General features: G+C 41.2%; 1 protein-coding gene across 1 annotated transcript; it reads left to right on the forward strand.

Annotated features, from left to right (window-relative positions):
- Window positions 1-4,348: 4,348 nt before the first annotated feature.
- On the forward strand, window positions 4,349-15,339 carry LOC135700563 (beta-1,3-glucan-binding protein-like). Its single transcript, XM_065221091.1, has 4 exons — window positions 4,349-4,496; window positions 14,009-14,103; window positions 14,160-14,314; window positions 14,381-15,339. The coding sequence occupies exons 1-4, from the start codon at window positions 4,349-4,351 to the stop codon at window positions 15,165-15,167; spliced, it is 1,185 nt and encodes a 394-aa protein (XP_065077163.1). The 3' UTR covers window positions 15,168-15,339.
- The last annotated feature ends 1,109 nt before the right edge of the window (window positions 15,340-16,448 follow it).

Here is a 16,448-nt window from a genome sequence, read left to right on the forward strand (position 1 = left end):
AACGCCTGTCGGGACGGGCAATGGGGTTTTCTTCTGCTTCTTCTGAGCTGGCTCGGTGGTCGCGCCGTCTCCTGGGAGAGTCTGTTTTCCCGATAAGCCGGCACTCGCGTTACCGCGCGATTTCTTACCCATGGCTGGGTCAGCGAGAGCGTCACTATACAACGCGGAGCTAATTCGACTTGCGAACGAACGAACGAAACTAGAGAGAATTCAAATCGACTGAACTGCTCAACAGTCTGGCAGCGAATGATGGCTTCAACGAGCTTAGGCCTACCTCATATTTATACCTGCTAACCTATCAAAATTCTCTAACCAATGAGACTCCGTTTACATACGGACTATCACGCTTCACGCTCACTCGATTCTTTATCGTTTCTTCCACATCCGGTCACCTTGCACTTCATTTTGGAGTTTCAAACGAACCAAAATAGTGCAGATTTGAACAAAATGAAATTAACTGAATGTAACCGCTGTTGTTGCTATGCCAATTATGTGTATCATACCAATCTTCGACCAAAACAATTACAAACAGTAATTTCATCGAGGCTTGCTTGTGTTATTTTCAGCCAATCAGAAAGCGGTCTTGATCTTGGTCTCAAAATTTAACATGAGCTGATGCCACCCAGGTTGAGTGTAGAAGACATGATTTTTATCAGCACATCGAGGGGGGGGGGAGGGGGGTATACACTCTTAAATTTCAATTCTAGATGCTCAACAAATCGCATACTAGTGAATCAATCTTCGAAAAATCGTCTTTCATTTCTCGCATCTACTTGCATCGCGCATCATCTTTATGCAGGAAATTTTGAGAATCGCAATATATCTTTTTTCTATCTACTCAGCGTGCACGCAGCTACCCACAGCAAAACACATTTTTTCCTGCATGGTAGATAAAGTCGCCCTTCTTTCTTCTTATTCTTATTATTCGCATTTCAAGCTTATTGCATATCGCATATTGGCTTATTGCACAGACAAACAGACATAACACATTGAATATTTCTCACTATAAAACATCGTCGCTAAAAACATTACCGCCATCTGATGAGCATACTGTGGTGCGTAGTACGCTGAATAGATGGCTGTAGTGCGTAAACGTCAAACGCAAGAGAATCAACCATGCGCACCACAGGTGGCGGTCCTATACTTATAGATACTTTTAAATTGACCGTTAAATATGCTTGTTCGATGAACAAATTGCGAGTGTTATGTCTGTCTGTGCTAATTGCGTGTCTCTCAACTTCAACTTCCATAGTTATTAATTAATTCAGAGCTTTCGATGCCTGTACCATTTCTGTGGCAAGTGGCAAGTACAATCATACTCTATGCCCAGGGAAGTCGAGAAATTTTCCAACCCGAAAAATTCCTAGACCGGACCGGGAATCGAACCCAGCCACCTCCAGCATGGTCTTGCTTTGTAGCTGCGCCTTTACCGACTGAGCTAAGGGAGGCCTCTCGGCTTAAATACATGAAAGTTAATTTAAGTGGGTGTTTGTGTAGCACATACAATGATAGAATAGCAATAGCAGGCATCGATTAACTCCATTTGTTTACATTTGTTAGTTAGAACCTTTTGAAAAACACTCAAGATTTGACGTTTCTGCTCGATACAACGAAAATGGGCGCTTATGTCGAAGTCGTTCTCTACCCTATCAGAGGAGCGGCGGATTTGACGACGTGTTGGCAAAACCTTTCAACACAAACGCTCTCGCCCGTTGTTGACGAGCGGCAGCGACTGCGGCGACGGTGATGGAAAGATTTATGTTCTCACTTTTTTTCCGTCTCTTCTGGAAACATGAGCGTGAACCAGACGACAACGACGACGGACGGGTACCTACACTGAACGAAAACACCCGCCGTTTACTGAATGATTTTTGCCTCACCCAAGCCCCATGCTTATTATCAGATGATTTTAAGAAGATCGTCATTCAATTCATCTTTTGACAGAATCAAGGCAAAATGTATGAATATAATTTAAAATTAGCTTTATAATCATATATACAATAATCAAAACAGAACACTGTGTGAATGATTTGCATACAAAAACTTTTCAACTCATCAGTCTTGTAATGAAAGAAAATGAGATAGAATTCAAATGATGTCCATATCTATGTAGTTGGCTTAATAGGGGTATTTTCTTATCAGAAATATTCTTGAAAAAAATAATTACACAACCATTTCAATCAGTTATTAGCATTACTGTGTAAAAATAAGAAGACTACATGAGTTATCTCATATGAAATGGTCGTCTAACTATATTTTTCTAGAATATTTAAATAAACATTTAGACAATTATTTTTATTGACGTAACTTTATTCCAAAATAATGTATCTTAATTAAATCTTAAAATAATTGAATATTTCTCGTCAACGGAAAAAAAGAACGATAGAGGTACCGAGGGTACAAACTATCACTTTTTCCCGAACAAACTTGAGCCATTTACTGTTCATTTTATTGTATTTAGTCAAACATTAAATTTCACTTTTTCACAAATGAAAACAAACTCGCGCAGTCACGGTCTTCGCCGCCATTTGCTAACTGATAGAGAATAGCCGAAAGATGATGACAAACCTGAAATAGAATGATTTTCATAAAGGGGCTATGATGAAATATATTCATTTTGGTTCACAATAAAAACAAATTTTTTTGTGCCTATTAATATGTGACTGATTATCGGACGACAAGAAGAAGAAAAACGTTTGAAAAGTAAACAAAAACCACTTATTGTTGATCATAAAATCATTCGACGTGTTTTTCATTCAATCTCAGGAATCATTAGTTTTGCTTGACGCTGAATGAGATTTCATTCAACGATCGGTGGATGTTTTGGTTCAGTGTATACGGAACTTCAGTGGAGTTCCCTCGAGTGCAGGTCAGGTTGGTGGTGGCGGTGGCGCGGTTGTATAGCCAGAATGCGATCCGAGTTAGTGACGTTTGAGGAACTGGTAAACCCGAGTACAGTAAGCTTCGCGTTTGTGCGGTTTTCACAATAAGGATTTATGGAAAAAGGGGATACCGTGGACCCCCGGTAATTTGACCGTTTTCAATCTGAACACTTTTTAGTTTGAACCCTGCTAATCTGCACGCTGTGCAAATTAAAAATTGCTCACCCGTCATTTAGCAGATGGAGTGAAGAAAAGCGGTATGGAACGATGCGAAACGGAATGATGATTCAAAACAAAACAGCAAATAAACTCGCTTTTCTGATGGCCATAGGGTTACTAGAAGTTCAGATTAAAAATGAACCCCGGTAATGTGCACGGAGTGTCGATGATATTAACGGTGGTCCACGGCTCGGTCCACGGTACGATCCTGAAGCTATCAGACTAAATACTCTAAATCACACATGAAATTTCGCAGGAATCTTTAAATCGAATGTAGGGTAAGGTGCCCAAGTAACAGTTTTGGTTTTATGATGTTTCTATAGGCCATGATTTAGACTTGTAGAATGCTTTAAAACCTCAATAAACGTTGCAATGTTACTTGGGTGGTCATCTAGTTGATTTATTTATTTTTTGATTGTCAATATGAACAGAGTCAACCTTGACAGTCGCAATTGGGGTTGCAATGAAGCTGTCGTTTTAGACAAACGAATAAATTAATAAATGTACTAGCTGACCCATCTTGCCCCACCCTACCCTATTCATACATTGAGTTTTGTCCGTTGCATAAACCTGTGGCACACTGTTCTAACGGAGTACTATCAAAACAATGCTGTCACGCTTCAACATTCAATTAGAGAGTTCATTGAAATCTCTTGAACCCGAGCGGGTGAGTTTTGCGGCTGTTCTTTGGCTGTTATGATGGAGTGAAGCTTTTAGTACCTCCCATAAACTGGAGATGTGCACGGAATGATGCCGCTCACTTGTGCTTTATGAAAAACAATCTGCGATTATTTGCAACCGTTAGAACCCGGGAGAATTTCAACACTCCGATTCTGCGGCATTCGCTGAACAAAAAGCGTTTTTCACACCCGACTTGTCATTGCTTTATCTCTTATCACATCACTTCAAGTCGATGTAGTATATGACTTGTACCGACTACCAATCAGACAGAACCTTTTGCTGTATGTAGCATGAAAATGGAAAATATAACGAATGCTGCATCTTTGTGATTGATTACTAGCACAATTGCACTAAATCAGCACAGGTGATGGCGGAAAAGCGGGCCCACCAAGGGGGCAGTAAATCAATGCGTGTGAGAATTGTTCTTGTCTCCCGACTGTTTCGAATGATTGAGGGAATAGGTAGATTTAGGTTCAGAGCAATCCCGCTGGGCCGGTGTACTATAAAATGGGGCCACCGAGGGAGTCCAACGGTTAGATTGGGTTCTGGAGTGCCAAAGTGACAATATGGGATCGATACTGGTGGCAGTTTGTGCGGGTTTGATTGTTCTGGATTTGTTGTCGGTGGTGAAAACGGTTAGTGCCGGGAAGGCAAGTTCCAGCTTAAAATGTGAAAAATCGCTGACCACGGCTAGCGGATTGAAGGCTCCTCCCGGTAAGCAATTATCAGTGCTTGTGATCTGATGGAAGACCAGTTAAAAATTAGACAATTTGTTTATAGTTTTGTAATACTTTACAAAAGCTTGTGTGCCGTTTTCAAATGTTACGCCTGAAAGTATTGAAGGAAAAATGTCGTATGCGCGGAGGCACTGAAAAAATCGGGTCATTACTGCATTAGTTTTCCCCTAAAGCTGGGTTTAGACTAAGCAAGTCAAATGATCAACTCAGTTGAATTCAATTGGCTTGAAAAGTTGAGCCTGGTTCAACTTTTTTCAATTCAAGTGAGTTGATCAAGTCAGTTGAATGGCATGGTTTACACGTTCAATTCGCATTCAAGTCAGTTGAATTCAACTGACTTGATCAATTGACTTGCCCTGTCTAAACCCAGCTTAAGAGAAGAGGTGACAATACGGGGTCAAAAATGAACCACTTTTCTGTCAAACGTGAACCAGCTCGTGATTGGCTGATTTGATGTGCGTAAGATAGAGATAGACATAGATAAAGATAGAGATAGAGATAGAAATTAAAGAGTAAGAAGCCAATTGTCACCTCTTCCTCTTAGGTTTTCCCCATCCAATTCGACAGTTGTCGCACTGCTAGTGATGGCTAAACCAATTTGTAGAATGGAGATTTCCGAAAGTTCCTTTCAAATATTATTTTCTCCGGTGAGAAGATTTCTACATTTTTCTTTGTAGTAATAGCGATGTATGGATCAAAATGTACAATTATTGATATATTAATAAAAAGTTAATTTGGTCATAAATTCTCAATTTGGTTTTCCACCAGCCATTACAAAGCTGCTCGCTCTCTGGTGAAGAGTGCTGTCAGAAGCAATCTTAGTACGAGGCATTCAATTAGAAGCCAAATGCCGCCAGTTAAGGAAAAACTCAGTTGAACAGTCCACCACCAATAGATTTTGTCCAGTACAGTGAGCCCTATCTCCACTCTTAACTATCCGCGTGGTGTATGAATAGCCCCTTTAAAGTTTGGACAAATTCAAAAATAATCTAACAGATTTTTTTTTGCTTCTACTCATTTTTCCCGCAACTTCACTATCCAGCTTTCCATGCTCGGTAATGACGGCCTGTTTGTATGAATAAATGTATCCTTCACTGTGCTTTTTGACACTATCTGGATGTTCGGATTTTGACCCCTCCCTTTCCATCTCCCAGGAACAGAAGAAAATGGAACAACATACGCCCTCCAGTTAGTGTCAAAAAGCACAGTGAAGGATACATTTATTCATACAAACAGGCCGCCATTACCGAGCATGGAAAGCTGCACGGCAAGAAAAAATACTCAAAATTAAGTTCAAAAAAACTCAACGTTGGGTTCTATCATTTGAGGTCCGCCGTTGGGTGAATCAGAAAAGCGGCGTTGGTTAAAATTTACTCAACTATTGAGTAATAATAAATGAATTCAAATATAAGTTTATTTTCATTGGGTTTTTATGCGCCTTTAACCATTTCTTTTTCACAAGCGTTGATAGACGAGTGGTCAACACACGGGTCCCGTAATCTCAACGTCCATGGTTCGGTTCCAGTCCGCTCCGTTTTATTATTTTTTTTGTCAACTTGGTCAACGCCAGGATTACTCAAAATTGAGTTTTCTTCTTTAACTTAATTTTACCTAGCCCCACGGAAGCCACGTGATGAGTGAAAGGAACTCAATTTTGGGTACTTTTTTCTTACCGTGTGGATATCTTCCTTTCCTTGCATAGTGGGACAAAAGTGGACATAATTTAATTACTGTTCCAGGCGCTTAAGTTTTACTTTTGTCCCATAATCCTCATTGAATTTCTCAGATTTTTTTTATAACACTTCAAAGTTCACGAAATTTCAATTTTAACAGACATTTCTCATCTTTGGCAAACATTAAATTATTGACTTTTTAGCTATTTTCAAGCGATCATCATATCCAAAATAAATTTTAAAAAACTACTTGTAAGTGTTCGGACCAGTTCTCGAAATAAATTTCCACAGTTTCCCATTTGCGTGGGTCGCTTGTTGGTGATGATATTCCAGCAACTTCGTCGTGATCGGGTGCTTCTTAGGCAAGATTACCGGGAATCGTAGTTCAAAGGGAAGGAATGAACGGTTCTGCCTTCCATCCGGAGGACACTTTACCAAAACGGACTGACGTCGTATAAATTTCTGTTCTTCCCAAGTAACATTGCCAGTTTTATAGTGGTTTTAAAGCATGCTACAAGTCTAAATCATGGTCTACAGAACCCTCATAAAACAAAAATTGTTACTTGGGTTCTCCAACGGATACCACTCGCTGTACGGAAGTTCACGGTTCTTCATAAGGATCTTTATTTCATATTCGTAGGCCTCTGCCTGCGCCCATCGCCAAATGTAGGCTTCAGCACGTTGAAACTCCTCTCGCTTCAGTGGAACCACCACAATTGGTATAGACCTTTTCACCAACCGTTGCACCCTTGGTGGTGCTGAAATCACCTCAATCGCCAAGCCTTCCCGTTTCCTGATACAGTTGGACCTGAGCCGGTAGATGAAGGCTACTGCTCGGACAAGGATCTTCCAACGAGAGAAACGCGTGGCATCGATTACCGTCTCAACTATCGAAATATCATGGAACAAATTACATATTCGGGCTTCCTCTGGGGTATTCGTTTCTACGGTGTTTTTCTAACAGGTACAAGAATCGTGGGCCCTGGAACCACGGACCGTTCGAATCTAAACTGCTGCCCTTTTTCCGCTATTTTACTCTCCGTTGAAATCCACCGCAGCTCACTATGCTTCGAATCGGCTCAGAAACTCGCCAATCCGGAAATTGACAAATGGTTTGTATATGCGTTGCTCCGACTGAATCCAAGAAATCACCGTTCCGGAATCGGACTAAATGACTGCCACTTGCAGCTCAAGACGAGATATTGACAGCATTTTTAACGGAGCGACCTTCGATCTCGCCATCACCAGTAAACACAATGGACCTTCATCCGTTAATACACGGAAATATGCAGCAGCACCGTATGCATCTTTGCTGACATCAACGAGGACATGGAGCTGTAGAGTGATGAAGTCGAGTGAAATGAACCTTCGAAAATAGTGGTGCGGATCTTCACATTTTAAATCGCCAGAAGCCAACTGATCCATCGGTTCCACTTATCGCAGCATTCGTCATCAATCGGTTGATCCCAGTCGCAGCCACTACGCCATAAATTTTGAATTCGCATTTTTCCGTGGATATTGAACGTTGCTAGCATCCCAAGGGGATCGAAAAGGGTCATGATCACCCTTTTTGTCGGACTTTGCTCACCTGACAGATACGTCATCAGATCATCCCGTAGCCTAACTATGAAAGTTAGCCACCCAGTTGCGGATTTCGAAAGCAGCCTTCGATTGCACGTACTTCCCTAATAAAAAATTACCATAAATGAACGATAACCAAAATGATTGAACTATTCCACAAATGGTTTGGATGATACCCTGAACACGTCGTTAAGCAAATAAACCATAAAATTTTTATTAGGGTTCACCTCCTGGGCTCGCTTAACCGCTTTATCTACAGTATCCATGCTGTCGAAATAATCATCGACGTAATGGTTCTCCACGATCGCTTTCGCCGCTTCCGGGAATTGGTGAGCTCGTCGCACCAAACATCGTCACGTCTATGATGTAGATCTAGAATTCCTCTGCTGAACTTTCTCGGAAGACGAATCGTGCACGCTTGTCGGCTTTACGAACCATCATTTGAAGGTACATCTCCCTAAAGTCACTCCGAAATCCACTTATCGCTCACGGAAGTTTGATTAGCTGGAGTGGAGTTAGCATGTCCGGACTCTTAAGCAACTTCGAGTTCAGCGACACCTCATTTACTGCAGCCGCAGCGTCCCATACTAATCGGTCTTTCCATGGCTTCTTCGGATGCACTAATACACTCAGTGGCAGATACCACACCTCATCCGATTAGAACTCAGCTAACTCAGACTTCGAAGCTACATGGATATACCAACAATCAATACGAAACTAACGATTTTAAATTGGCTCACCACTTTAGTAGCCTATTGGTCCCAAGCAAACGATTAACGTACCCTATTCTAGTTGAAATTCTATTACTACACTATGTTTGTTTTGATTCGCTATGAAAGTTTGACAGATAACATCAGGGGTGTGTGGATTCATGCAGAACATGCAGGGGTGAGTGAAATAGCTTGGGACTGCTTGGGACCGTTGTTCTGGTACTGAGTGAGCCAAAAATAATAATGATTTTCTTCGGGACCCAGTGGTCTTAGAGTTACCTCAATGGATATACCCCTTCTTCGTATAATCTGGATTTAACTCCCTTACCTTATCATACAGGTTACTATCTTCGGATAATTGTCGGGGAGTCGTGGGTCGTCTTCGCTCCACAAAAGATTTGTTTCGAACCGGTTTCCGATCCTCAATGTCGTGCTGTTCAGAGGATCTCGGTTGTCGTCACTGGATTTGGAAAGTAGCGCTACGGATATCATGGACTCGTCCAGGGCATAGTGACTCCGTAACAGGTCGTGCAAATCTTCGTTGGAAACGATGTCACAGCTGTGGTGTCCGACTATCGCTGTTTCAGGATGGCTTGCGTGGGTAGCTCCGCAGATTGTCCAACCGAGTTTCGACTTGACGGCGATTTGTTCATCCGGTCTACCGATCCTAGATTCGATGGGAGCGTACAGGTGGATGTCTTTCAAGCCGATGAGAATTTCAGGAACTCCTCGGTGGAAATCGGATACCGGATGCTGTTCATGTCACGCGCAGCGGCTGTACAACTCTCTTTGCTTGCAGGATGGTTGCCAGCAGTGTCTGTTTTTATCATTTACCATCACACGCAGCGAGTATTGCTTCAACGCAGTGTAGATGAATTGTGTTTGTTTTGAAAATCTTCGCTGCTACGTACGAGCGAAATGAACAAATGAGTTCATTATACATCAACGAATATGCGTTTGTTGATATTCTCCAGTGCTTGATTATCCAACCCCAAATATTCAAAATTAGAAATGATCCTCAAAAGCAAAATAATCAAATTTATTTAGGGTAAAATGATTATTTTGAATATTGTCGACTCCAGAGCCTAAAACCGGGGTTTTATCATCAGTTCCGCTTGAGGCAACAATTTACCATCGGTTTGTGTGTATAAACTAACACGACACGTTCTTCAGCGCTATATTTGATTAAAAGGAATATAATCATTTTGCATTTGATCCTCAAATCCTCCCCACCAAGATGAAGACAAATATTAATATTGACAACAACGGAGGCGATAAAGAACATCCAACCACGAATGAAGAAAAACAAATTTCGATAACTTTTTCAAAGGGAAATGTTAACTACGATACTTAAGGCCGGCGCACAATAGATACGTTTTCGGGTTTTTTGACAGTTAGCCCATGCATTATCTGTCAAAAAACCCGAAAACGTATCTATTGTGAGCCGGACTTTAGGCTCTGAACCAATTGGTGGATTATTTTAACTTTTGGTTATAATTTGACAGATGGAAAGTTATCGATTAACCCTGCTATCCGAGCGTGGTTACTTCTGACAGACAAGAAGTTAAATTTTGACAACTGTGGCTGAGTTCTTCTCGAAAACCGGTCGATCGACAGCACAGGGATTTTCGAACATAGAAAATAACTTTCGAAATGTCAGTTTTAACCATGAGTTAAATTTAACTCGGCAAATGGTTCACAGCCTTAGAGGTTGCCTTGATCAAAAGAATGTTGTTATGTCAAAATTCAGATTCATGCAGGTCTATCTGTTAAGGTGTATTCAGATCTGAGCGTACATTAGCGGAGCGGAGCAAAATTTGCGTTGGAATGAGAGAGACAACTAGTACTTTTCTCCCTCTCTTACCTTCGCAAAATCTTTCTCCGCGCGTGAAATATCGCTCAGATCTGAATACACCTTTAAGGTTCTCTTTATTTTCAGCAGGGGCCTGGCTGGCGGCCATGTTTTTGATGCTATAATCAGCTCTTGTCTTTCTGCTTATAACACGATTTCCCGTCCCTTTCCAGCATGTATACGTCAGGCGGGCCGTATTTAAATAAGGCCCGTGATGTTGCCTACTGTCAAACGTATAGGATTGATATAGGGTTGCCAGCCCCCTGATTTTCAGCTAACTTGAGTGTAGAAGGAATGATTTTTATCAGCACTGGTTGCCAGTGACTTCTCGATCAACGTGTTTGATGAACCTCCGTCCAAAAATGTTATGGTGTCTACGGCGTAGTTCCCGTTGTAGAGGGTCATTGACTGTTGGCGCTGGATGGTAAGGACGTTGAGGTTTGAGTTGGATTGAGGCACGGCGTTGCATCGAAAATTGAGTTTCTGACGATTCTGAAGATTTCCTGCAAAACGATGATGCGCGATGCAAGTAGATGCGACAAATGAAAGAAGATTTTTCGAAGATTGGTTCGCTAGTATGAGATTTGTTGAGCATCTAAACTTGAGATTTACATGTGTCGCCCCCCTCGCATATAGCATAACTACAACTTTTTGGTTTCCATACCGGGAATCAAACCCAGGCTTTCCGGGTGAAAGCCGGATATCCTAACAAATAGACAATATGGTATTTTTGGACATAGGTTCTTCGAGAAATCACTGGCAACCATCCTGCTAGCAAAGGGAGTTGTACAGCCGCTTCGCGTGACATGGAAAGCAGGAGTAACCAGACGACACTTATGAACGTATTTCCTATAGGTATTAAACATTGAATTCAATTGGTATTTTTTTTTTTTCCTCTGTTCGGGACATAACACCACTGCGACCAGTAATTTGATCTATTGTAGTATATCCCGTGTCCTTAGTTTAGTGCATGTCGTATTACTCCATCACTATTGAGAAATGATGAAGTATTCACTTTTGATACAGTTGTCATTCTTGCCTTCATCGCAAGGAATCGATTCTAACTGAAAGGTTCCGCTATTTATACCCTTCGGAGTTGGAACACCCTCCAAAGGCGCGCCCCTTTGTCAGTCAAAATTGGATTCCTTTACAACAAAAACAAGCTATGACACCGATAATGACCATGCATCAGAACCCTAGTCTTAACCACTTCAAACTAGGGAACAACGATTAGAAGATTATTAATCACATAGGTGAAGCCTAACTAACTCATTTTTTCCTTGTTTCAAGATCATCCTCGGTCCAGGCAACCCGAGGACTTATCACTATCAACAAGGCATAAAAAGTAACAAGGACTAAGATGTGTTCCTTTGATTACTGAAAAATCCTGTTCCCCTAGTTTGAAGAAGTCAGGACTAGGAATCGGTGGTAGATCTTACATCCCGTAACGTACCACGAAAAGGTGATCTACCCACGTTACGGGGCATTTGGTATTGTTTTATCAGTAGTGAGTAGTTCAATAAAAAAACAAACAAAAATCGACCAAAATCGTATCAATAATTTTGACACTGTTTTAAAGGAAAGTTAATCAGCTTTTAAAAAATCACATCCATAAGTTTCGCAAACTTTCTGCCTAGCGCAAAAACGGATCATCTAATCGAAATGACATCTGAGACAAAGTTTTAGGAAAGGTATAATGGTTAGCGTGATTGCCTCTAACCCCAAAGGGCCTGGATTTAATCCGAGTTGGTGCCGTCGGGATTTTCTGATGTATAAAATCTCTGGTCACGCCTTCCTTTGGAAGGGAAGCCGTTGGTCCCCTGTCCATGAGTTGATGGGTTGATGGGTAGGGTCCAGGTATGGAAGCTGCATCCCTGGAATCGGTATGTTTTCCCATCTGAGGGAAAACATGTTCGACGGGAAACAAATCAAGGAAAAAAAAATCGTTCAAGACCGACGAAATGGAATGACGTTCTCGGAAGAGCATGTTTTACCGAGAATATAACGTTTTCGTACCGTGCCGACTATCAATCAGTAGTAATTTGCTCCATTCACCATTACAAACAAATTAGATGCTCAGATTTTTAAAAAAAGATGGACGCTGGTATTGAACCCTTAATCATCTTCTCATTAAGCAAAACCGGTCACTACTGTTCATTTCTTCAAGTGAAATACATCTTTGCATTTTTTTGATTTTTTTTTAATGATTTTATGATATTGATATTCTATAATGAAAGCTGGTTTTCAAAGTTTGTATATCTTAAAAATTGACTCATCGTATTAAAAACATCGTGACATCGCAACAAACATTTTCAGCTAAGTAAGCTTACTTTTTGAAGTTTCATGCTGTAAAGCAGCTGCATAAAAGCTGTGAATTCACCTAACTGGCAAAAGCTGTCAAAATAGTATGAGTAACTACCCAAGCAACACACATCCATCAAAATAGGTTGCTGCAACTTGATTGTGACTGAAATAAGGTGCATACAAGTAACCACAACAGTTAAATGACAAGTGTGCTGCTAGGGTATTATTCAGCTTGTCAGTAAAATTAAGTAACAGTAGCTGCTAAACGCGTACACTGTTTACCACATTTTTCTCAACATACAAGCTGCAATTCAAAGCTGATAAAAAGTTTATATTACTCATCTCATGGCATCTACACAACCAATAACATAAACATCGAAAGCGCATTTACTCAGCCATATAGGGGAAATGCTCCTATAGTTGCGATACGTTAGAAGCGTTAGGTTCCTATAGTTGTGCATGGAGACTCAATACACAACTATAGGATCCTAACGCTTCTAACGTACCGCAACTATAGGAGCGTTTACCCTAATCGATTTTTGGAAGCAATTATTTATCCGAAGCGGTTTGGTTTTATGATGTGTACTTTTGCAGCAGTTCTATAACTTTTAAACTGCGTCTTCCATAAATCTTATAAATATAACGGTCAAGAAAGTGTTGCACACGTACTATTATAAAGCCTCTGCTCAGCGGTCTCGTTGCAGAACAACATGTAGATATTTCTAGATCAGTTTTAAGTGTTGGTGTCACAAAGTTGGTAGCGTCCAAGATTTCCATCACAAATTCGAGTCCAGGTACCGGTGCAAGAAATAATATAGTTAGGTGCTTAATTAAATGCGGCCAATGTTCAGAATAATATAAATTCGATAATTCTTTTAATGTGTTCTACACACACGATATTTATCTCTACTTTGCGACAAAGCTGTATAGTGATCATTTAGTAGCTGGGAAAAGGTTGAATAAGAGCATTTCTGAATAGAAGTGTTAACGAATATGGGATTGAGAAGTGTCTAATGTGACCAAAATTAGCTGCCTGTGTTCGCCAGATTTGCTTGTGTAAAGGTTGTGTAAAAGTTGCCGTATATCGTATAGTTTTTCAATGCAGCTTGAGGCTGTAAAATCGAAATTGATAAAGCGTTTACATATACTGAAAACGATAGTTGGGATAGGCACATGGCCCAACACTGAGCAGGGCCTGAAACCTGAATGGCTGTATCGCAATCCTACGGAATAGCCGGAGGTTTGAAGTCTTTTTGATCAGGAATATTGAACCTAGTACCTTATAGCACAATATTTTTCAACACAATTTGCCTAATTCAAATATTTAAAATTACAATACTAACGGAAAATTCTATCCAATACCCATCAGGACCTTACTGCCCGGGAGACCTGATCTTCGAAGACACATTCGACAGTTTCGATCTGGACACTTGGCAGCATGAGAATACGTTGGCTGGAAATACTGTACGTTGATTCCATTTCAAAAACCTCCCAGAATGAAATTTGATTACTCGTTCTAGAATTGGGACTTCCAGTGGTTCACCAACAACCGGTCCAATTCATTCGTGAAGGAAGGAAACCTGTTCATCCGACCGACGTTGACAGTCGACGAGTATGGGGAAGCGTTCCTCCGATCGGGAGATCTGAACATTCATGGTGGATCAGCTGCTGATTAGTGAGCTCAATATTGTTGTCAATCTTGATCAGATCCAGTGATTTGAGTTCATTCTTTTTTCCACAGCTGCACCAAGCAGAGCACCTTCGGTTGCGAGCGCGTCGGATCGCATGTTCACATTCTGAATCCGGTGAAAAGTGCCAGCCTGCGTACGGTGGATACGTTTGCGTTCAAGTATGGAAAGGTGGAAATCAGCGCAAAGCTTCCCGCAGGGGATTGGATGTGGCCAGCGGTTGCGTTCCTTCCCAAGTACAATTCCTACGGCGTTTGGCCCGCTTCCGGTGAAATCGATTTGCTCGAATCGAAAGGGAATCGTGATTTGATTAAGAATGGGATCAATGTCGGAATTGAGCAGGTTACTTCGAAGCTTCAGTTTGGCCCCAACCAGGGGTACAATGCTGGATCGGGATCAACTTTTACGAGGAACGCCGAATCCGGGAAGGGGTACCACACTGGATTCAATCGGTATCAGATGGAATGGACACCGGATCACATTACGTTCAGCATCAATGACATCGAAACAGGAACGGTCAACGTGGGAACGGGATTCTGGGCCCGTGGCAATTACAATATCACGTCGCCGGGGATGGATAATCCGTGGCGGTATGGAAGCATAATGGCACCGTTTGATCAGGAGTTTTACTTTAGAATTTCGCTGGCCGTTGGTGGAAATGAGTACTTTTCCGATGACGATATCAATCCGACGAAGAAACCGTGGAGGAACGATTCGCCTCATCCGATGACCGATTTCTGGAATGCCAGAAACGATTGGCTGCCCACGTGGAACTTGGACGAGAATGAGTCCAAGGAAGCATCCATGCAGGTGGATTACGTAAGGGTGTGGGCCTTGTGAGAAGTTGAAGTTCTATTGATTACTCACTGACTGTTATAAATACAGTGCAGTGGCTTAAAGATCGTGACATGTTTCTATAATTCCTATTATTAGATTTAAGTTTTAATATTAGCGGATAATCCAGCTATGTACTAACATGAGCAGTAAATAAAAAAAAAACGTGATTGCCGCAGTTTCCATAGTGTAAAAGAGAATTGGCAATTTATTTTGAACGCTTTTATTGTGATTCCCCTGCAGGATGCACTTCACCAGCGACTGGTGACTGGTTTTACGAGTGCTTTATTCATTGTTCTTTTTGGCGGTAAGCTCCAACTCGGATTCACTTTTAATACCGTCGCTGTTTGGATGATCTGCAAAATGTTTACTTAGCAGCGTGTTGATTAACTCTTATGTCGAAATCCAAGCAGCCGGACATTTGTGATTGGGATTTAATCCGAGGATAATATCGGGTGGAGCTTACCACCATTAGAGGTTTTCGTTGATGGCAGTAGGGTTTTTGATCTAATTTACGTCCTACTAAGCACAACTCACGCTTTACCTCTCTTTCTTGAACAAGTTTTAACAATAAATGACATGCTTCTATCAAAGATGACTTCTAAATTTATTACTCTTTCCACAATTACCGTTGAATTTTATAAAGAACCACAACATTGTTGATAGGTATATTGTTAAAAATCGAACAGTGCTTCTTGATTCCAAATTCGTCCTACGAGTTTCAATTCCATCCAAACGTATTGAAACGCCATTGGATTTTCTTCGTCCTACGGATGAAAGGAGAATAAAACGAGCTCGCTAGCAGTGCTTCTTTTGTTTTGAGAACAATGAGTGTAAATATTCACACAATAAGCTGTAATAGGCTTGGTGTTGTAGCTTGTGAACTAACGCAACGGTACAAACGTATTACTGATTTGTGCACGGTAAAATCATTGATAATACTGATGTTTTCTGCTCGATAGAACGGAAATAGACGATTACGACGAAGTAGCGCTCTGCCCTATAACTTGATATGGACAACAAGAAACGATGTTAATGAAATGGGAAAGACGGTATCCAGCTTTCCATGCTCGGTAATGGCGGCCTGTTTGTATGAATAAATGTATCCTTCACTGTGCTTTTTGACACTATCTGGATGTTCGAATTTCAACCCCTTCCCTTTCCCTCTCCCAGGAACAGAAGATAATGGAACAACATACGCCCTCCAGTTAGTGTCAAACAAACAGGCCGCCATTACCGAGCATGGAAAGCTGGATAGGAGTTTTGAAGCTATCAATATGATTTAGA

This window comes from Ochlerotatus camptorhynchus, unplaced genomic scaffold (genome assembly GCF_037179485.1).
Source record: "Ochlerotatus camptorhynchus isolate MF236.1 unplaced genomic scaffold, CSIRO-AGI_Acam_v1.1 ptg000138l, whole genome shotgun sequence".
NCBI classification, from domain to species: domain Eukaryota; kingdom Metazoa; phylum Arthropoda; class Insecta; order Diptera; family Culicidae; genus Ochlerotatus; species Ochlerotatus camptorhynchus.